The 23,019-nt window shown below is 43.2% G+C and overlaps 1 protein-coding gene across 1 annotated transcript in view; it reads right to left on the minus strand.

Moving 5' to 3' along the window:
* The window catches only part of LOC134431474 (transcription factor RFX3-like), a 142,243-nt gene extending 119,452 nt beyond the window's left edge, over nt 1-22,791 (minus strand). The window contains exons 1-2 of the mRNA XM_063179485.1: nt 22,675-22,791; nt 1,786-1,883 (exon numbers count right to left, since the gene is read on the minus strand). Coding sequence (XP_063035555.1) covers nt 1,786-1,883; nt 22,675-22,791 — 215 coding nt within the window. The remainder of the gene's footprint in view (nt 1-1,785; nt 1,884-22,674) is intronic.
* Between the last annotated feature and the right edge of the window lie 228 nt (nt 22,792-23,019).

Raw genomic sequence — 23,019 nt, forward strand, 5'->3', positions numbered from 1 at the left:
TTCACTATTCTGAATCAGACAACTCATGTTTTCCTTTCTTCCTCACCGACTGGGCCTAGTTGCTGTTTTCATGAGCAAGTGATCTCTTGGGAGGTCTTAAGGGTTGCATTAGAATCAAGCTAGCACATGACCAAAAAAAGAGAATGAAAGAATATCCATGTTGTCATAGAGCATTTTCCATTCTCACCATGGGTTTAGTACTTGCTCCTTTCTCTATTTTAATAGGAAAACTTCCTTCAACCATATATCCTAGGCCCTGTATATGGAATGGAATAGACTCTTTGTTAATAGATTAGGTACTAGAAACCAGAGTTCATATAATTAATAGCAAAAGCAGCAGGTGCAAGGAAATACCCCATTTAAGGTCATCTGGAGGACATCCATTGGTCTTTGGAGCAATTAACATATAAACAGAATAAAACAAACAATCCTCTGCTTAATATATTTGAGCTATAAAGTCAGGTAAAATGCCATGAACTGCAATAAACTATACATTCCCAATATCACTGCCCATAATTTAAAGAGAAGCACTAGAGCTTTTAAAAGAAAAACAAATGTGGATGAAGAAATATGTTTTCTTTTGTCTCAACAGTTCAGTGTCTTTGGCTGACATTTTTCAAATAGAAGTTAGCCTGATCAGACATTCTACAGAGATATTTTCAGTCTTCGATTACAGTTTAACAATGTGATGAGTAACTTTCCATTTTTACAGTATCTTAAACAGGGGCACATTGGTAATTCTTAATAATAAGCATGTCTTAACAGACCCATTTATGACAGAAGATTGCTTAGATATTATAAGAGTAAAGAAAATAAGGGAACACGAGAGTGTTGAAAAAGTTTATCTGAAGAATAAATTTGGCAAAATATGTCTGTGAAGAGGATGCTGCAAGTGTTAACATCAGTATCAGAACCCAATAGTGTTGTTGACTTTTGTGTGTCAATGCCAGATTATCATCAATGGACATTTGCTGGTACCAAAAAAGTCTTCTACAGGCCTTTTGCTTCTCCCATAACCTTATATCAGAAGTTTCAGGGGATATATTTAGACTTAACTGGAAAAAGAAGGAGGGAAGGTTCTTCCTGAGCAACTTTGAAGTTAGTCCTACTCTGACTGTGTGTGTGGGTTTTACCATATAACCTCTAGAGGTCTCTTTTGACCTAAATTATTCTATTAAGTTTGAACATGGGAGAAAGGAATTTGATGGTAGAAAACTATGTTCATCAAAGCAAGAAAAGCACAGGAAATAGAAGAGTCTGAGAGAGAAGCAAAAGGACATATTCTCCTTCTTCTACCTTCCTTCATTTGGAAAAAATAATATGTATATCATTGCACTTAAAACAGTAAAGAAATTATATAATTGTTTTCTGTAAGTAATGACTACAGCTGCCTCAGCAATTTAGGAACTTCTCAGTAAAATTTCAACTAGAAGAATAGAGGCCCACATGGAGACTACTTTATTACACAGATGATCATATTATGACAAATTTAGATCATACTTCCTATCAGCATAACTTGTCCATAAACTCAAGTTTTTCCCCAAACAACAAAATGCTGCATATACAGCTTCACACTGTCCAACTGTAACAATTACCTGAATTCATTTTAGATTAATTAAAGTGATATGAATCTTGTTTTCACTCAAATAATGATCTAATATGACAAAAAATAAAGGTTTTGTTCAAACATTTTTCTTTGCTAATTCATACATAGCAGCCCATATGATGTCATGAAAAGTGCATTATTTTAGTAAACATTCTAATTTAGATGAATTACCAACTTACATTGTTCCATTTGTGTAGACTGTGTCACTTCCCTCCACATACTGAACCTGGGCTGGGTAGACATGTTGTACCTGTTGCACAGTCTGTACTTGCTGTACCTACAAACAAAAACACCAGAAATATAGGATAGTTTACCTTATAAAAAGAATGACTAGTGCTTCATTGCGTCTAATCATCTAATGGTTTCTAAACAATACTCTTAATTTTGGGACATCCCTGTTCTCACAATTACTAAATGACACCGAATGCAATACTGTGCTGCAAGTCTGTAATACGCTAAATGGAGTGCTGTGTTGATTTGGCATAGCCTGATTTTTATTTTTTTTTGTAGTTGGGGGGGGAGTGGGGGCACAGGAGTAGCTTCTGTGAGAAGCTGCTAGAAGCTCCCACCATGTCCAACAGAGCCAATTTCTGATGACTCTGAAGATAGACATACTGCTTGCCCAATTAGAGAGGTTGGTAACGCCTCTGTGATGACATATTTAAGAAGAAAATCAAAACAGCGCACACGCAGTTTTTTTCCCCAGGGGTGGGGAAGCGCTGTGGCCGCTGCTGCGGCTTCCGCCATCTCAGTGCAGACTGAGGCAATCTTTGCCTGCCTGGCTGCCCCTAGCCAACCACGCTGCAGGTAGAAGGGCAGAGGCGATGGTGGCGGCTTCTCCTTCCCAGCGCCCTGCATGAAGAGGGGCGTTAAATAGTGCAAGCGCCGTGGCGGCTGCCACTGCGCGCATGGTGGCAGTGGGGCTGCGTGGCCAACTGAAAATGTGATAGGCAACTCCCTGATGCAGAACCTGGATAAAATCAGCTTCTTGGCACTGCAGGATCCTGAAAGAATCTTTGAATTAGTGGAACTTGTTTGCAATGGTACCTACAAGCAGCAGTTTTTCTTCTAGTCAGAGGAGGAAGTGAGGACATGTTAGAGAAAACAACATGATGGCACCAAGGTCAGTGGAAAAGAAAGAGTAGGAGGAGGTACTCCAAGTGTTGGAGCTGAGATTCCTCTGCAAGTCGTAGTGAGGACTATGATGAAACAAACTGTCTCCCTGTAATGCATGAAGTCTATAGGGGATGCACACATTCACTTGTAGCCCATGAGAAAAGTGGTCACGCTGGAGTGGGTGGATGCCAGAGAAAGCTGTAATCTAGTGGGAGACCCGAATAGAGAGAGAGGGCTCTTGCTCACAAAATAGAGCAGCCTAGCCTTAGAAGAGTGCAGCCTGTGGACAAGTGACCCATGCCACAACAGTTTTGGAAAAACTGCCCATAGGAGGGACTCCACAGCATAGCAGAGAAAAGGCTCCTCTCCCTGAGTGAACAGAAAAAGATCTCGAATGATGAACTGACCAAGACCTCCATGCCCTGTCTCTCATGCATGTGATGCATCATCATATGTCTTCGAGGTAAACTGCTCCGGCAGACATGCTCTGGAGTGGAGGATCGTGCTGAGAACTTTCCAAAAACCAGCAAAACTGTGAACCTAGCTCAGAGAGACAGAGGGCACACCAGCCTCAGCCAGAGCAGGAAGTGTGAAAAGCTAGATAAGCAGCAGCTCTAACTCAGTGTGGGCAGTGCCAGGAGTGAAGGTGACCAACCCCCACAGGTACAAAAGACGTACCCAAGAAGCAGCCAGGAGTGGGGCAAATAAGGTAGGCAAACAGGGTGTGACTGTCATGGTTTAGGAATGGTATTCCCCAATTTTGGGCTCCCATTGTTTTATGGCAAAACCAGCTTTCAGGAGGATTTGGATTATCTTCTCCCCTTTCTCAAAAACCTCCTCTGCTGTGTTGCCCTATAGGATGATGTCATCGATGTACTGTAAGTGTTCTGGAGCCTCACCCTTTTGCAGTGTAGTCTGGATCAGTCCATGGCAAATAGCGGGGCTATATTTCCACCCCTAGGGCAGTTGGCTCCAGGTGTGCTGGACACCCCTCCAGGTGAAAGAAAACTGTGGCCTGCACTCTGCTGATAAAGGAATGGAGAAAAATGCATTAGCAATATCGATGGTGGCACCACTTTGCTGCCTTGGACTCCAGTTCATACTGAAGCTCCAGCATGTCCAGCATGGCAGCACTCAGTGGTGGTGTGACTTTGTTCAGGTCATGATAGTCCACTATCAGTCTCCACTCTCCATTGGACTTAGGCACTGGCCATTTGGGGATATTGAAGTGTAAGTCTTGCTGATCACTCCCTGTCTCTCCTTAAATCATCTGCGGATGGGAGTCCCAGAGTCCCAGTTGGTGCAGTGTTGTTGACAGTGCACTGTAGTGGTAGTAATTGGAACTCATTGTTCTTTGCCCCGTAGGAGTGCCATAGTAGAAGGGTCCTCTGAGAGACTGGACAAGGTACTCAGCTGTCTAATTCCCTCTGTCTCCACAGCAGCTATCCCAAAAGCCCAACAATGCCCTTTTGGGTCCTTGAAATACCCTCTCCTTTGGTAATCTAAGCCAAGGATGCACAGGGCCTCTGGGCCAGTCACAATAGGATGTTTCCACCATTCTTTTCTAGTCAGGTGTCCTGGGGTGACTTTATGATGCTTGCATCCCCAATCATCTGTTCTGTTTATGCTGGATAATAAGTTCTGCACCTTTAAGACTGGTTCTGAGAGCCAAGGGGGGAGAGAGAAGAAGCACGGAGTTTGTTATCAGAAACTGCACTTGCTCCCCCGCATCCTTCTCCTGGACTGTGTTGTCTGCAGCATGGACAGATGGCGGGAAAGAGCTCTCCTTTGCTTTTAGTTAGTTTTTAGCTAGCTGAGGCAGACAAGTTCCCTGGACTGTGGTTTTTCTTTTTCTTGGAACTGTTTAAACCTGCTCTGGACTGAAAACCCAGAAGAGCACCAGGAGCTCGCACCTGTGGCCCACTGGGCCAGGCCTGGGCCATGGCATTTCCAGCGCCAGAGGGACTGATAACAGACTGGGTGAGCTGAGCTGCAATCCACGAAAAGGACTTTCTGAGTTTGTCATCTCTTCAGATTGGAAAGAGGTTTTATTGTTTAATATTGTTCATTTTTTGTGCTGGTGAATGCTTTGCCTGTTAAATAAACAGGTTTTTTCCACTTTCCTCCAAGGAAATCTGTCACAGATGCATTTTATGAAAAATCCTTTCCTTAGGATTTTTTCTCCTGCGAAGCTGAGAGGCCTCAGGAACAAAATGTAAACAATAATTATCTGCTGCTACGTTTTACTTGCACATATATAGGTTTCTCCCTTCACCAATTCAAGGTTCCACTACACTCAGAAGGGAATCTTAGTTTTTCCTTAAGGACATATCTTTTTTCTTCATTTGAAGCACCATATCAAGCTTTCATGAAAGCCATAGTTATGTTGTCAGTGTGCAAATAAAAAATGCATTTCAGCAGAAAATAATTTAGATGCTGAAAAATTATTCTCCTCATAGCTAAAAGAAAGAATTTTAAAAAATAAATTATTTCTTCTGAATTTTTAATTTTTACCTAGTCTGCTCCTACAGTATGTGTATATAAATTCAAATTTTAAATTTAAGCAAATATATAATATATGCATTAATTTTTTTTCAGATCGAAGCCACTCTTCTTCATCAAAGACATTGTTTTAATGTCTGAGAGCCTTTTCTTTTTCTACAGTGGAAAAGCACCTATCTTACCTACATTCTTCATCACATTTCCTAGTATTATACTAGATTCACATCCTCTTCCCAGAATCACAGAATAGTTATGGTTAGAAGGGATCTCTGGAGATTATCCAGTCCAATCCCTCTGCCAAGGCAGGGTCACCTAGAGCAGGTGACACACACATCCAGGTGGGTTTTGAATGTCTCCAGATAGGGAGACTCCATCACCTCCCTGGGCAGCTATTACAGTGCTCTGCCACCCTCAACAGAATGAAGTTCTTCCTCATGCTGAGATGGAACTTCTTGTATCTCAGTTTGTGGCCATTGCTCCTTGTTCTGTTGCTGGTCACCAATGAAAAGAGTCTGGGACCATCCTCTTGGCACCTGCCTTTGAGACATTTATATGCATTAATAAGATCCCCTGTCTTCTCTAGACTAACCAAGGCCAGCTCCCACAGTCTCCTCATAAGAGAGATGCTCCAGACCCCTAATCATATTTGTGGCCTCCACTGGACTGTCTCCAGTAGTTCCTTGCCTTTTTTGTTCTGAGGAGCCCAGAACTGAACACAATACTCCAGATATGGCCTCACTAGGGCCGAGTAGAGGGGGAGGATCACCTGCCTTGACCTACTGGCCACATTCTTCCTGATGCATCCCAAGATCCATTGGGTCCCCTAGCCACAAGGGCACAGACAGCTCATAGTCAACTTGTCTTCCACCAAGACTCCCAGGTCCTTCTCTGCAGAGCTGCTCTCTAGTAGGTCTGCCCCCAACTGGTACTGGTACTTGGGGTTATTCCTCCCCAGGTGCAGGACCATACACTTGCTCTTGTGGAACCAAGTGGGCCTTGGCCTTCCTCGTCACATCCCTGCATATTCTGACAATATCCATATAGTCCTCCCATGTGGCTAGTCCCCTTTTCCACATCCCATAACTTTTTTCTTCCATTTGAGATTTACTAGAAGCTTCCTGCTCATCTATGCAGGTCTCCTTCCCCCTTTGCTTGATTTCTTACTCATGGGGATACACTGGTCTTGAGCTTCGTGAAAGTGATGCTTGAATACTGACCAGCTCTCTTGGACCCCCTTCTCTTCTAGGGCCCTAACCCATGGGATAACTTTTAAGTAGGTCTTTGAAAAAGTCAAAGTTAGCTTTCCAGAAGTTCAGAGTTCTAGTCCTGCTTACTGCTTTGCTTCCTCCATGCAGGATCCTGAGTTCTGCCCTCATGGTCACTACAGCCAAGGCTGCCCCCAGCCTTCATGTATTCAAACAGTCCCTACTGGTTTGATAGCACAAGGTCCAGCAATACATCTCTCCTCATTGGCTCTTCCACCACTTGCCTTAAAAAGTTTTCATCAATAATCTGCAGGAACTTCCTGGACTGTGTGTGCCAAACTGTGTTGTCTCTCCAACAAATATCAGGGTGTTTGAGGACACCCAGGAGAACTGGAGCCTGTGACCATGAGGCTATTTATAGAAATCCGCGTTAACTTCCTCCTCCTGATCAGGTGGTCTGTAGCAAACAACCACAAGTGTCACCCCTATCAGCCTGTGCCTTAATTATCACCCATAAACTCTCAACTGATTCATCTGCCACTGGGTACATCTGTCCCTGGATCAATACATTTCAGTTGCTGTCTCACATAAAGAGCAACTCCACCACCTTGCCTCACTGACCTGTCTTTTCTAAACGGTACATAGGCATCCATAACAACATTGCAGTCGTGTGAGCTGTCTCACCATGTCTCAGTAATTGCAATGAGATCATGGCCCTGGGACCACACAGAGATTTCCAGTTCTTCCTGTTTATTCTCCATGCTGAGTGTGTTTGCATACAGGCACTTCAGAGAGATAATCAAGCATGCAGGTTACCTAGAGTAGGTCTAAGAGGATTCACCACAGCCGTACACACCCTCAATGTGGTTAGCCCTGTGATTTTCATCCTGAGAGGCAGCCCAGGAACATCTGTTGCTGAACTGGTTGGCATGGCCTACTCCCTGTGAGGAAGCAATGGCATGAGCATTGCCACTTTGGACCCCATTCCCTGAATCCTTCAGTTTAAAGCCCATCTCACCAAACTGGCCAGACTGCTGCCAAAAATTCTCTTGCCCATTTTAGACAGGTAGATCCCATCCCTCCCTAACAGGCTACAATCATTGTCATAAAAACCAAAACCTTCTCAATGGCACCAGCCACAATGCCAGACATTGATGTGCACTACATGTCTGCTTCTGGCTGTCCCCAATTCTCTAACCAGTAGGATAGATGAGAAGATAACTTAGGCACTGATGTTTTTCACCTGCCTTGCCAGGGCTTTATAGTCTTCCTTGATCCTTACAATTTTTTGGCTTGTGGCATCATTTGTACCCACATGAAAAAGTAGTCATGGGTACTAGTCCACCCTCTTGACAAGTTGGGGTACCCTCTCAGTAACATCATGGATCCTACCCCCTGGTAGGCACATACCTCTCGTGACTGTTTATCAGGCTGGCAGGTGGGGGCCTCAGTGCCCCTTAATAGAGTCACACACTATGAGCATTCAGTTTCTTTTTATGGTAACTGCTGTGTGCTGCTGGTGTGGATTCTCCTTGTTGGCCTTGCTCATGGACATCTAAAGCCTTTAAAGCATCAAATCTGTTTTTGGTCTGGACGTTGGAGGGTGGAGGTTGAATTGGAACCCTGCTTCTGTGAGTCACCAGGTTCCAAGGTACCTCATGCTCAGTGGTATCCATTGTAGGTGGATGGTTCCAAAGCCACATTATCTATCTCCATTTCAGCCCCTCTAATACTGTGCAGCCTATTAACTGTCATGTAATTCAGCCACCTACCGCAACAGGTCATCAACCTGTGCATGCTTTGTGCAGGTATCAGCCTTTTCTCCAGGAGAAGCATCCGGGCATCCATTGCAAGCTACCACCTGTACTGACATCTTCCTTACCAGTTCCAGCTGGGTTGGAAGCATCAGACTTCTTAGGGGCTATCTCAGTAGACACACTGTTTTTGGCTCTGAGACAAGTGCCCACCATTATGGCTGAGCTGTGGACCTACTTTCAGATTGCACCACCCTCCCCATATGCCCTGCTCACGTGAACTGCAGTGTCACATCCTTCTGACGTGCCACATCCTGTTTGCTCGCCCTGTTCGACACTTTCTGGGTTGCTCATGCTTTCTGGAGTTGTTTAAATCTCCCACAGCGCTCCTGGCTATAACCACTCCTTGTCTGATTGGCTCACAAGAGCTTCCAAGCTCTGACATGGCTCTGGGATGCTGATCAGGCTGGACTGCTGATTCTTCCTTTTCCTTACCCTACAGAATCACAGAACCACTAGATTGGAAGAGACCTTAAAGATCATCAAGTCCAACCTGTTGGAGAGTTTTGTTCAGACATGGCTTATAGAAAAAGGCCATGATCATATACAGCTGGTTAAGAAGTAAAAGGCAGCTGTAAGCAGCAAGTTCTCAGGCTTTTTCCTTATAAACAATAAACACTGTGTCCTTGGCTAAGTGATGAGAAAAACATGGTGGAAAACATGGAGTCCTTGAAGATGTTCAATAACAAGTCAACAGCAGGATGAGGAAAACAAGTATTAGCCTCAACAAGAAACCACAGGTATTAGCAACAAAGGAGGGGTTGGCATGTAATCTGTAACCAATGATGAGCTCGGGTTTTGCGATATGTATGAGCTTAATTAACACTACTATAAAAGTATGTAAGCTGGATCAATAAATCTGAGATCGATGCTCATCAATCGGATGTGTGCTCGTCTCCCTTCACTTTCGTCACCAACCCATGCCCTAACACCTCAACTAAACCATGGCACTGAGTGCCACATCCAATCTTTTTTTAAACACATCCAGGAATGGTGACTCCACCACCTCCCCGGGCAGATTATTCCAGTACTTTATCACTCTTTCAGTAAAAAACTTTTCCCTAACATCCAACCTAAATTTCCCTTGGTTCAGCGTAAGACTGTCATCTTGTTCTGCTAGTTGCTGCCTGACACCTTCAGTTCCTTTAGAATTCCTGACTTTTTCTCAACACTTTTATAATCTATCCTTTTCTCTCTAAACTAGTATCTCTATCATATTCCGTCCTAATTACTGCAGAATCATCTGGATTGGCTTTCACTACATATGCATCACCTTTTCAGTCTATACAAATTATTGCAGCAAATTCCTCTTCCTTGGCCAGGCTGATCCCCCAACATTCCTTTCTGAAACCTTACATAACTTATACTTCCAAAATAAGACTTAACTGAAAAATACAGTCCAACAGAATCAGAAAATGCTCCTAAGTACAGTTGAAATAGTGAAACAGAAATATTTGAAATAATAACACTAGAACATAAGTAATACCTTATTGAAAATGTATTCTAATATAAACTATATCTAGTTTTCAAAAGTTTGAAGCAAAGCTTAAAGAGTTAACCACAGTAAGCTTCATAGAAATCTTTACTAAGCCAAAGCACCATAGTAGCTTAATTAAAAAGTTAGCACAATAATAGAAAAACCTTATAGTTTTCCCACAGGCAGATAGTAACAGGACAAGAGGGAATAATTTTAAACTAAAAGAGGAGAAAGTACACAAAGATAAGCTTTTAAATTCATGTTAAGTGCACAATATTTGAATGTTTTGTTGAAACACTGCATTTTGGGGGTTTGGGGGAAGACGGCATGTCTGAAAAAAAAAGCAAATGTATTCCAAGATACATTATAAGTAGAAGTGATATTAATGCAATTATTATGCATTATGAGTTGAGTCTGTATACCAGGAAATATTATTAGTTAAATGTATGAGACAGTTAACCAGTATTGCAAAGAACATGCTGTATTGGGTTTGCATGGACTGTTTTTTGGTTGGGGGGGGCACAGAGGTGGTTTCTGTGAGAAGCTGCCAGAAGCTTCCACAATGTCTGGCAGAGCCAATCCCTTGGGGCTCCAAAGATGGACATGCCACTGGTCAAGGCTGGGCTAATTAGAAATCGTAGTAACACCTCTGTGATAACATATTTAAGAAGAAAGCAACAAAGCTTGTGGCGCAGTTGTAATTTTCATCCAGAGAAGAGTGGAATGACAACATGTGAGAAGAGCAATTATGCAGACACCAAGGTCAGTGAAGAAGGATGGGGAGGAGGTGGTCCAGGCACCAGAGCCAAGATTCCTCTGCACCCTATAGTGAAGAGCATGGTGAAGCAGGCTGTCCCCCTGCAGCCCATGGAAGACCACGGTGTCACAGACATCTTTTGTGAAAAATCCTTTCTTTAGGATTTTTCCTTCTGGGAAGCTGAGGCCCCAGAAAAAGAATGTAAACAATGGTTATCTGCTGCTGTGGAATGCAACAGGTGCACCTGTGATTGGCCCATGTTGCATGTTTACAATTAAGGGCCAATCAAAGACCGAGCTCTCTCTGGGACAGAATCAGAGAGAGCTCCTTTGTTTATTCATTCTTTTTCTATTCTTAGCTTAGCAGCTTCTGAGACTTTTCTCTCTATTCCTTTTAGTATAGCCTTAATGTAATACATATCGTAAAATAATAAATCCAGCCTTCTGAACATGGAGTCAAGATTCTCGTCTCCTCTTCTCCCTGAAAAACCCTTGCAAGCCCTGTAACACCACGGTGAGGCAAAGATCCACCTGCAACCCATGGAAGAGCCCCATGCCACCTGGGAGGAAACTGTGATCCTATGGGAGACCTGTCGAGGGAGGAGCCCTGCTCCCAGGATGGACCTGTCTGTCCTTGAAGGACTGCACCCCATGGAAGAGTGACCCGCACTGCAGCAGTTTGAGGGATACTGTTGCCTGTGGGTTGGACTCACTGCAGCAGTTCGCAGAGAGCTGTTGCTTGTGAGATGAACTCACGTCAGAGAAGTTCACAGAGAACTGTCTCCCATGGGAGGGACCCCACGATGCAGCAGGGGAATGACTCCTCTCCCTGAGCAGCAGAAGCCTCGGATGATGAACTGACCATAACCATCATTCCCTGTCTCCTTATGCTGCTGGGGTAGGCAGTAGAGCTGGGATAGCGAGGGGGGTGGGGAGAATGTGTTTTTAAAGGTTAATTTTACTTCTCATTATCCCGCCCTGATTTTGTTAGCAATAAATTCACTTTGTATCTCTAAGGTGAGCCTGTTTTGACCATGATGGTATTTGATGAGTGATCTCTCCCAGTCCTTATCTCAGCACATGAACCCTTTGCTAAATTTTATCTCCTCTGTCCAGCTGCAGATAGGAGTGAGTGAGCAGCTTTTGTGGGTGCCTGGCATTCTGCCAGCATTAACCCACAACACATGCAGAAAAAAAATTGTAGTATATGGTAGAGATAATTCATGCTATAGAAGTAGATATATATGTGTATAAAATATTGTAAAGATCCAAAGTTATGCTTCTGACCACTCTGGCTGGGGACAGAGTTCTATTCTTATTGTAACCAGTTCCCAGACAGTGTTAAGATAACATCAGGTCTGTTACCGTATGAATGGGATGATCCCGGGCTATTACAGAGGATTTCTTCTGGCTCCTACACCTGGGAGATAGCATCTGGACCTTCCTGGAATGGAATGTCTCGAGGAGCTCACATGACCTGCACCTGCACCTGGGCATGATTTCATCAGCGGTACTCAGGAACTGGTATCATTCCATTACATGCGAATGCAGCTTCTGCCTGGACACTCAGACATTCGTCTGAATCTCCGGATTTGCCTTTGTCTGTTCCTACACCTGTATGGATTCAACTCTACATGTGAAGACACACAAAGAAATATGTGGTCATCCCTGCCCCAGGCAGAATAAACTGTATATAAGCTGGCCACTGGAAGCACTCAGGGTGTACCTCGGGATGAGACGGAGTGGGGATCCATTCTGAATTAGGTGAAGTGTCTGGAAGAGGTGAGGGGTCTGTGGGGCCAAAGCTGAAGGAAAAGCCGCATTCCAGAGACAGCAAGGAGACAGAGAAAGAAAAACAGAAGTGACCACAAGGTCAATCTGCCCCAGACCTAGAAACTCCTTTGATAAAGAAGAACTGGTACTAAATGTCACGCGGAATGAATATGTATGAACTTATTGTGAAACTGTATGCATATGCATTTGGAAGGGGGATAAAAGAAGACCTGAGATCTTCAGGGGTACGCATGCCTTTTGAGGAGAATTTTCTCCGTATGCGTCCAGCGCCGTAAATAAACATACCGGGCTTTACAACTTTTATAAAGTAGTGAGGTTTCTTCTTTTCTCTGCAAAACATTCTTGGCGAGCCAGGCAGGAGAAAGAGATACTTTCTGTCTCCATCTCTGTCCCCGCAGGGGCAGGGGGGGATACCGACGGACTCCTAGGCGCACCCCAGGATTTTCCTGGAGGAGGCTCCGCTCGTCTCGACTTGCCTCCTGCTGGGACAGACAAGGACCTGCTGGCCTGCGGAGGAAGATACGGTATGTACTGAGGGGCCCCCGGGGGAGGGAAAGGAGAGAGCAAGGGGGTAAACCACCCAGAGACATCTGGGTTCAGCTGATAGAGCAGCTGTATTAGAGACGGGGTTCATCTGGCTCTGGGGGTGAGCTGGGTGAACCCGTGTATGTGTGTGTTGGGGGTTCATTGTTCTGATAGAGCAGAACTGCTGAGCCCGTGTGTGTTTTGTTTGTGCGTGTGTGTGATGTCCGGACACTGTGTTGCTGTATGGTTAATGTGTGCATTGTGTGGTCAGTGCACTGTGTTTGTAATCGTGCAAGTGATAAGTGAATGGTGTATAAAAGAGAGTAAATCTACAGTGCCCTACAGTGCAGGGGGTCAGTACTACCCGTGTTTGAAGCAGCCGAGTGAGGCCTGAGGCGCCGGCTGCAGCAGGCTGCAGGGGCAGGGACAGAAGTGCCCTGCAGAGAAGCGAGTGGAGGAATGTCAGTGATGGTATTTATCGTGTTTAAATGTAGTGATTTGTGTAGATTTGGTACATTTTAACCGTGAGTATGAGCTCAGAGAGTTCCTTTGCCTTGGATGTTTGGACTTGATGTTTGGACTGTGTGCTGTTATTTTGATTGTGTCCAGGAAAAATTGATGTGAGTAAATGCCGAATTATGGTATGCTGTGTTGTGTTGAGAAAAGTGAGCACTTTGAGAAATATGCCCTTTCCCAGTGATTTTATGTGGTGATTTTATTCCGCTGCATTGTGGTAATTTGATTCTCAGATTGTATAGTAGTGTTTGTGGAGATTTTAAGATTTTGTTGCAACAAGAGCAGCATTTTACACAGGAGAACTATAGTACGGTGATTTATGTTTAACTACCATAAAGCGAGTTAAAGGAATTTCAAGAATTCTCCCCCTCACAGCAATTCAAGCCTTGGCTCCAGTGAATTTGAGATAAAGGGTGGGGGGGAGGTGCATGTGTCTGTGTCTGTGGGCATATCAGAGTTTCGGCTGTGACTAGCACAACCTTTTTGCAAAGCAGTAAAACAAGTGTAAGTAGACACAGTGCTTAATTAGATTGTGCAAGAAGAGAACTAGAAAAGACTGATATTTTGTAAAACAGAGTTTATATAGAAGAGATGAATGAGATGGATTAGTTAATGAGACTTATGAGATTTATGAGACTTCAGCTGGTACTGCAGTAAGTCTGGACTGGAAACAATCTGTAGGGATTTAATGTTCTCTGTAACAAACAGAATAGCCTGCCTTTGCGGGCAATTTCGGGAAGCCTTTGGTGCATCAAGAGGCTGGCACGATGCATGAGGCGACAGTGGCTGTCCCCTGGGCACAGGGACAGCTCTGGCTGCCCTGTCTCCCCAGGGAACACGGGAATGACCTGTGGGCAAAAGCTGGATGTGCAGGTATTATTGCAGCGCGGTGTTTGTGAGAAACGCTAGTTCTAATAAGCGTCAGGGCACATGCCCCGAGTGCAAATTGGATGTTTCAGATCAAGCGGATTCAGAACCTAAGGTCTTAGAGCTTGTGTGTGGGAATCACATCTGATACCTGCCACCTGGAGCTGTGTGTGTGTAGGAGGAAAACTGAGAAACTACTGTGAAGGTCTGTGAAAAGAGGTTTGAGTGGAAGCGAGATAGGGCAGGGAGAAAGAGGTAATGAGAACTGACCAGAGCAAAGAGGTTCCTAAATTAGCCCCTTTTGGGAGGGGCTCACTGGGAGAAGGCTGCCAGTAGGAGCAGCTCAGAAAATAAAAAGATTTATAATACTTCATTGCTGTTAGTACTGTTTTAAAATAGGAAGATAAATGGGATGGAGTTTTTGTATGCTGAAATGTCTTTTTGTTTTAGGGAATCACCCAGAATGGCAAAGAGACTGTAAGATCAGACCGCCCTCTGGTCTTGGCCCTTGAAAAGGAAAACAAGTCAAAGAGAAAGCAAATCAAACATGTTGTTCAGCATGCAGCATAAGATAGCAATGTATGAAATCAGGCAAGGATTATCATCCTGAAATGCAAAGCAATCACAGTTCACAAAATGAGTACATATGATTTGCTAAAGGCTCCTCCCAAGGTAAGAGAGGAAGGGTAAAGATGACCTCCCCAAAAGGGAAGAATTTTTGTCGATACAAGGGTCATATATTCAGTTTTAAATAAAGCTTTAGTACCTGTGGAGAATGTTTATGTTGTAGTGTGGGGAATGAACAACTGGCCAGTCTGAGAAGGCATACTTGTGCAAACCTTTAAAGTAACATGTGTACTATGTGTACCTAAAAGCTTTTGTACTATTCGCTCAATTTGCTAAACATTCTCAAATGAGAAAGGTTACTCTGGAGGCAAATAATATAAAGATGTTAGGCTTAACATTAACAGACACTGAAATTAAGAAAGACATTAGTAAGGAGATATTAGAATAAGTGTTTTCAAGGGTATGGGCCTCTGCTGTACCAGGGAGACTGAAAGATGCTCCCCCATGAGCATCAAGCTAAAGGAAAGAACACAACTAGTGAGAACTGAGTAGTACCCTCAAAAGGAAGATAAGGAAGGAATCAGCCCAATAACTGATAGTACTGGATTAAGGGCTGTCAATAAGATAACACAGAATTTATACCCTGTGGTAGCAAATCCATATACTTTACTAACTTGTTTAACACCTGAGCTAACCTGGTTCACTGTTTTAGGCCTAAGAGATGCCTTCTTTTGCCTCCCTATCCACGAAGCCAGCCAGAAAATTTTTGCATTCAAACACAAGCTTACATAGTCCATGTGCCTGAAGGCTTCAAGATTCCCCACTCCGATTGGAGAACAGCTTGCAAAGACCCAGAGTCCCGGGAAGCTCCACAAGAGGAAAGGAGGCTGTTGCAGTACGTGGACGATCTTCTAGTAGCCACTCGGACGAGGGAAGCAAGAGAAGCCTGGACGGTAAGCCTTTTGAATTTCCTAGGACTCCAAGGATGCAGAGTCTCAAAGAAAAACGCACAGGTAGTGAAACAGAAGGTAATCTACCTGGGGTAAGAAGTGAGTGCTGAGCAGCAGACTTTAAGGCAGGGAAGCCCTATGTCAAACCCTGAAACCCCAGACAATGAAAGAACTCCGAACCTTCTTAGGCATGGCAGGGTAGTGCCAGCTGTGGGTTTATAATTATGGACTGTTCGCCAGACCCCTCTATGCTCTTATTGCCAATGGAAACAGAGATCTCCAGTGGACAAGAGACGCCACACAGGCCTTTCACCAGCTAGAGAGTGCCCTCATGTCGGCTCCAGCTTTGAAACTTCCAGATGCAAGTAAAGCATTCTTTCTATTTTTCCACACAAGGAATTGCCCTGGGAATATTGGCTCAAGACTTGGGTCCATACCAGAAGGTAGTTGCTTACTTCTCTAAGCAACTAGATGCAACAGCCAAAGGATGGCCAGGTTGCTTCAGAGCTGTAGAAGCAGTTGTGCTGAATATTCAAGAGGCACGCAAGTTTACCCTGGGACAAAAATGACTGTGCTAGTGTCCCACACAGTGTCCGCAGTACTGGAAGTAAAGGGTGGCCACTGGCTCTCACCACAGAGGTTTCTGAAATACCAGGCCATCATGGTAGAACAAGATGATGTAGAGATAGTGGTGACTAATATTGTCAACCCAGCTTGTTTTCTCAGTGGAATCAAGGAGAAGCAGTACACCATAGTTGCCTAGAGACCATTGAAGCTACCTACTCCAGCCGCCCAGACTTAAAGGACACTCCTCTGGACGATGCAGAGACCTGGTTCACTGACAGGAGCAGCTACGTTGCCAGTGGAAAGCGACATTGCAAAGTTCACAGTGACTACCTGCAGAGAGGTAATAGAGTCTGGACCCTTACCAACAGGTACCTCTGCACAGAATGCTGAGATAAATGCCCTGACCCGTGCCTTGAAAAGGGCAAAAGGGAGGAGAATAAACATCTACACAGACTCGAGGTATGCATTCGGAGTTGTACATGCACATGGGGCCATCTGGAAGGAGAGGGGACTGCTTACCTCACAGGGAAAGAACATCTAACATGCACAAGAGATAATCCAGCTGCTGGAAGCAGTTCAGCTGCCTGAAAAGGTAGCAATTATGCACATTAAGGCACACCAAAAAGTGAGCTCAGAATTGGAAGAAGGAAATGAGCTGGCAGATAGAGAGGCAAAAGAAGCAGCAAAAGGTGAGGTAGCTACTGAAGGAGTCCTTATTCCAGATGGACAAATCTCCCTTGAAGGTAAGCCAGAATACAACAAGAGAGATAGGAAATTAATTGAAGATCAAAAAGGGACGTATAACCAAGAAGGGTGGGCTACCATTGAAAAGAAACTGGTAATCCCTTCCCATCTATTGTGGTCACTAGTAAGGGAAGAACACCAGAAAACGCACTGGGGAATAAATGCCCTATACACATACCTGTTTGAAAGAATTGTTGCTAGGAATTTATATGCCACTATTACTCAGGTGACCCGACAGTGTGATCCTTGCCTCCAGACAAACCCCAAAAATACCCCCAGATCGAAACTCGGTCAGATTGGGAGAGGCCATGGGCCTGGACAACAGTGGCAAATTGACTTTTCAGAACTCCCAAGGAAAGGGGGGTATCAGTATTTACTGGTATTAATAGATACATTTTCAGGGTGGCCAGAAACATTCCCCACCAGAACTGTCAAAGCTCAAGAGGTGACCAGATTATTTTTACAAGAAATAATACCACGCTTCAGAGTTCCAGCCACGATATCCTCAGATAAAGAATCACATTTCATTTCCAAAATAGTGCAACAGATTAGTAGCCATCTGGAGAAGGGAGTTAGATAGCCTGGGGATGATGTATATGTTAAGTCTCTTACAGAGAAGACTTTGGAACCACAGTGGGAGAGACCACTGCAAGTACTTCTCACCACCTTCACTGCAATCAAAATCAAGGAGCAGAATGCCTGGATCCATCACTCTCGGGTGAAGAAGGCCCAGAGGCCCCTTCAGGAGTGACACCAGGAAGCAATGAACTGAGACTAAAACTTACTCGGGCAAAATGAGTATATTGCAGTCGGGAGTAGTTCATACTTTAGTTTACAGGATTGTTTTGTATGGAATTATAACTGAAGTTTTAGAACTAGAGAGTACCTCTACCCAAAGCAATGCTGAATGGCCTTGGTCCCTGGCATTTAATCAGTATACTGGATCCATGGGAAAACCTTCTGAAATAAAAGATTTAAACATATCTACTGTAGTAATCCACGAGAATCAGGTATGTGAGGAGCAAGAACGGCAAGAACGGGAACTGTGGACACTTCAAGGAATCAGAGGAGAAGAAATCACGGTAAGGTGCCAGGTCATCAATAGGACGGCTTATGAGAGACCAGATGTAATTAGTGTCTGAACCTCCCCTGAGGTATATGAACACCAGGAAGTCTGTGATAACCTAATCAGTTTCCTTAGGTCATTTTCCAAGATGGTTGGCTGAACACCCAGGCAATGGCTGGTAAAGGGTGCTGAACTGCAGGTGGTAAATTAACACAAGCAAGGAAGGTGATTTTCTTTATTTATAGCTATCCCTTTTCCTACTGAGATCTGGATCAGTGATTGTCCCAGTCTGAGGCAGTTGGATTCTGCTTAAAAGAGGTAGAGAGAGACCCCCCCTCAGAGCTCAGCAGCAGGCTGTAGGATTTTGAGCATCACTTTTGTGCTGAGTGTTTCAAGTAGCAGAAACCTGATCCCAGTTTCTTCTGAGGCACTGCAATGGATTTAGGCTCTTCTCTCAGATTTCCTCTTCATTATTTACTTGAGTGTTGGACCTGAAATCTTTCTACCCAAATCCCATATGTTCCAGCCAGTTTTATTCTCATCTGTTTGACAAATACTGTTATCTTCTGCCCTGAACACAGTCCGCAGCTTGATCTTAGCTATGGGCAAGGTGGGTGAAGTTTTGTAGACCAGGAGAGACATTCCTGCTTGCCACACATCTGGGAAATCAGGTGCTTTGGAGGGGGAAGGAGAGGTTAGATTCCCTGAGGTCTCTACATTTCAGAACAAACATCTGCCTCAAGTATGACCTAAGCCTCTGTCAGATACGCTTGTGAAGTGTGTCTGAATTTGCAGTGTGAGCCCAGCACATCCCTCTGGCAGGGAGGGATGGTCATAAACAGAAAGCAGTTCCCTTTCCCCATAACAAACATCTAACTGGCATATTAGGGACAAGATTAGGAGTTTTAAATGGAATTGATTCAGAAATACTGATGAATAAACTGGCCACTGCAGCAGGTAGCCTAACAAAATTGAAGCAGCCTTTATAGTCATCTCTACTGGCATTAGGAACTAGCCATTGGCAGATTTCAAAGTACTGCCAAAGTAAGGAAGTATGAAAAGGCCGGGAACCAAGACCACAAGTTAATAGTAGAAGCACTTAGTACAGTTCAAGATAATGTGTCTTTAGCTTTCAGTTGTATACAAGCACAGTTATGGATGCAGGCAATAGCAGCTCTGATCATACAGGAAGGAGGTGAAGGTAATTTTCCAGCTGAAATTCAGAAAATTGTGTGGGATAATGCAATTGATTTTGAAAGGAAGTTTCAGTCCTGGTGGACTATGGTGAATTTCACCTATGATCCTGTTTCTAATGTGGCCACTGCCTTTGTGCTTACCATACTTAATGCCACTGTTTATGTTATCCATCCCATCATTGCCCTAAGATTAAACCATGAAAAAACAATACTCTATCCTTCAGAACATAGAGTGTGGGCACGAAAAGATGAACGAAAAGTGGCAGACAGTAAACTGATGTGTTTGGACACTGAACAGAGTATTTGCCACTTTGAAATTCATCCAGTCACTGACCAGAAAACTGTGCTCGTATATACTGGAAAAGGGGGTATGCTTGAGAACTGCTTGTGCTGCTGTACAAATTGATAGCAATGATGTTATTCTGTCTAGTAGAAACCATTCTAATCTCTGTATTTGTAATTTTGTTAAGATGATTGGGTGTGATTTTTCGTATTTGGTACCAGTAACATCCCACCAGCTGATTACAGCCAATTACACAATGTATCATAGACTACCACCTACCCCTATTGAGATGAACCCTACATTAGTGAAACAATTAATTAAGCACCAAGACCTACTGGAAGTCTTGAAAGAAATCCAATAAAGTGGAAAGAAAACCTTAATTACTGTCCAACATGATACAAAGGAGATAACCAGAGTTCTACAAAGAATAAAACAAAATATGGATCATCACTGGTGAGATGCGATCTTCGAGTGGTCACCAACTGCAAATGGAATCTTTAATAAGTTGTGACACCCCATTGTAGTTTTACTAATATTAGTTGAGATAAGCTTAAGATTACCTATTGTATTGTTAATTTGGAACTGGAGAATACTACAACGAATGGCTGTGCTAACCTCTTTATCAAACGTACATGGTGAAGCGTTAAAAGACACTTATTGTCGTGGAGGTTTTCCTTAAGTAAAAGAATTTACTTATTTCCTAGGAAAGGGGGGAATGAGACGGAGTGGGGATCCATTCTGAATTAGGTGAAGTGTCTGGAAGAGGTGAGGGGTCTGTGGGGCCACAGCTGAAGGAAAAGCCGCATTCCAGAGACAGCAAGGAGACAGAGAAAGAAAAACAGAAGTGACCACAAGGTCAATCTGCCCAAGGCCTAGGAATTCCTTTGATAAAGAAGAACTGGTACTAAATGTCACACGGAATGAATATGTATGAACTTATTGTGAAACTGTATGCATATGCATTTGGAAGGGGGATAAAAGAAGACCCAAGGTCTTCAGAGGTACGCTTGCCTTTTGGGGAGTCTTGCGTCCGGCGCGCGTCCTAATAAATACTGGGCTTTACAACTTTTACAGAGTTGTGAGGTTTCTTCTTTTCTCCGCAAAACAGGGGGAAACGCTGTCTCTCTGTCAGTCGGAACCCTAGGTCACCCAGCGCCTGTACCCGGGGCTGACGCTGTCTTGGTTGTGGTGGTTTTTCTTTTTTTTGAAATCTCTATTTTTGTTATTGATCTAATAAATCTTTGTTAAATTTTTCATAATTTTGGCTACTGATTTGATAATTTAAAACAAAAATCACCTTAAATTTTAAGACTAAACCTAACACAATGCTAGAAATTTTAGTTTCGACAACAGTGGTTCACTAGTACAGAAACAGACTTACATAATTTAACAAGATATTCTCAGTTTTAATATTGTTGATTTTGAAACTGTAAAGCCAAGTTATATGAAAAAAGAACATCAGATTTCACCCAAATAACCTGCAACAGTGACAGCTGAATGGAGGGAAAGTGGAGAGGGAGATGATGATCTCTTCTCCTTGGTATCCTGTGACAGGATGAGTAGGAATAGTTTAAAGCTGCATGAGAAAAGGTTCAGACTAGATATTAGAAAACATTCCTTTACTGAGCGGGTGGTCGAACACTGGAACAGGTTTCCTAGAAATGTGGTCGATGCCCCAAGCCTGTCAGTGTTTGAGAGGTATTTGGACAATGCCCTTAATATTATGCTTTTGGTCAGCCCTGAAGTGGTCAGGTAGTTGAAGTAGACAGTCATTGTAGATCCCTTCTAACTGGAACAAAGAATTTTTTTTAAAGAAGGAAAAAGCTAAATTACACATACTAAAGGAGTCTTGAACAAAAGTCATGGCTTTTCACATTCAGTTCCTGTTTTCCAACTCCTGTTTCCCTCCTCGATCTCCCCATGCAGCACACCCTCCAATGTTGGTGGGGCTGCATAGGTAATTAATCATGTGACAGAAGTGTGTGCTGAGCTGGCTGCTTCAGAAGCCCCTTTAATTCCCTGACAAATCCAAATTATGCATTACTTACTGTAGTATATGGTAGAGATAATTCATGCCGTTAATGTATAAAATATCGTAAGATCCAAACTATGTCTTTTGACCACCCTGGTCAGGAGTAGTGTCTTATTCATAATACATCTAGTTCCTGGACTACTTAAGATAACATCGGGTTCTTTAACGTAAGAATAGAAGCTTCCAGGGTGATAATCACCGGCTTCCCTGGGTCCACAGAACCACTCAAGAGTGATTATCGCCTCGAAGATTACATCTACCATGGCGCCACCCTGATGCATGTGAATGCTAACTTCCCCAAAGTTCTCTGACATCATCTAGACACCTGGACTGGATCTTTGTCCAACTCTGCGCATGTAAAGCCCCGGTTCTGCATGTGAAGAGACACAAAGAACATTCGGTCATCTCTGCCTCGGGCAGAATAAGCTGCTCAAAGCAGCGTTCGTGAACTGAGGGGAAGACTCTGACATTTTGGAGGTCAGATCCAGGTTCACCCAGCATCGATCCCGGGCTCGACGCTGACTCTTTGGCTGTGGTGGTTTTTGACGACGGAAATTCGGTCTTGCGGACAAATTAATAAATCTTTGCTAAATTTTCTTATAAGTTTGGCTCTCGATTTGATCATTTATAACATTTACAGTTTTACTTCACATGTCTTTCTGCATTTGCTCAAGAACCTGCAGGGAGATCAGCTTAGAAGTACAAAATTACATTGCTTTTGAATTTTATATCTATATTGAATTTATTTTAAAAATCCATATTCCTTTCAAAGGAATAAATGTGAATATTCAGTAACTCAAATGAATGTAATTTTTATGAGATATTGCACATATTTCATAGTGATCTACTTATAGAATCATGCATATATAGTTCTGGTGTTTGACAAATATTCTAGTTCAAGAAATAAACTCTGAAAACTGCATGTCTGCTTATGTAGATATTTTAGTTCCATCAAAATAAAATTGAATAAAACAGTGAAAAGGAATTAGTTTTGCAGCCTTGTACAAAATCAGTTCTTTACTACACCTATTGAAATGGATCATTCTGTCTTGCCAGGGCTTTTTGTTTTCCCAGAATTAACAGACACCTACCTGTTGCTGAACCGGTACCTGCTGTACAACCTGTGTGGGCACTGCTGCCTGGCCAACCACAGATGCTTGTAAAGTCACAGTCGAACCTGTGTCTGATCCAGACTCTGATGTCTGCATCGTGGTCTCTGAATAAAATTAAAATGTAAAATTAAAAGTTCAGCGCAAACTTCTTTGCTTTTTGTCATTTATTCAGATCTTAAAAGAAGTATATTCACCCAAAATCAAATCAGGGGATTAGCTAAAGATTGTGTCACGTACTATTACATAAGTACACAGACATATTTATTTTTCATTTTTTAAAATGCTGCTTTGGCCTAAAATATTAGAAAATTCATATTCTATATT

The sequence above is a fragment of the Melospiza melodia genome, chromosome W, assembly GCF_035770615.1.
Source record: "Melospiza melodia melodia isolate bMelMel2 chromosome W, bMelMel2.pri, whole genome shotgun sequence".
Classification (NCBI taxonomy): Eukaryota; Metazoa; Chordata; class Aves; order Passeriformes; family Passerellidae; genus Melospiza; species Melospiza melodia.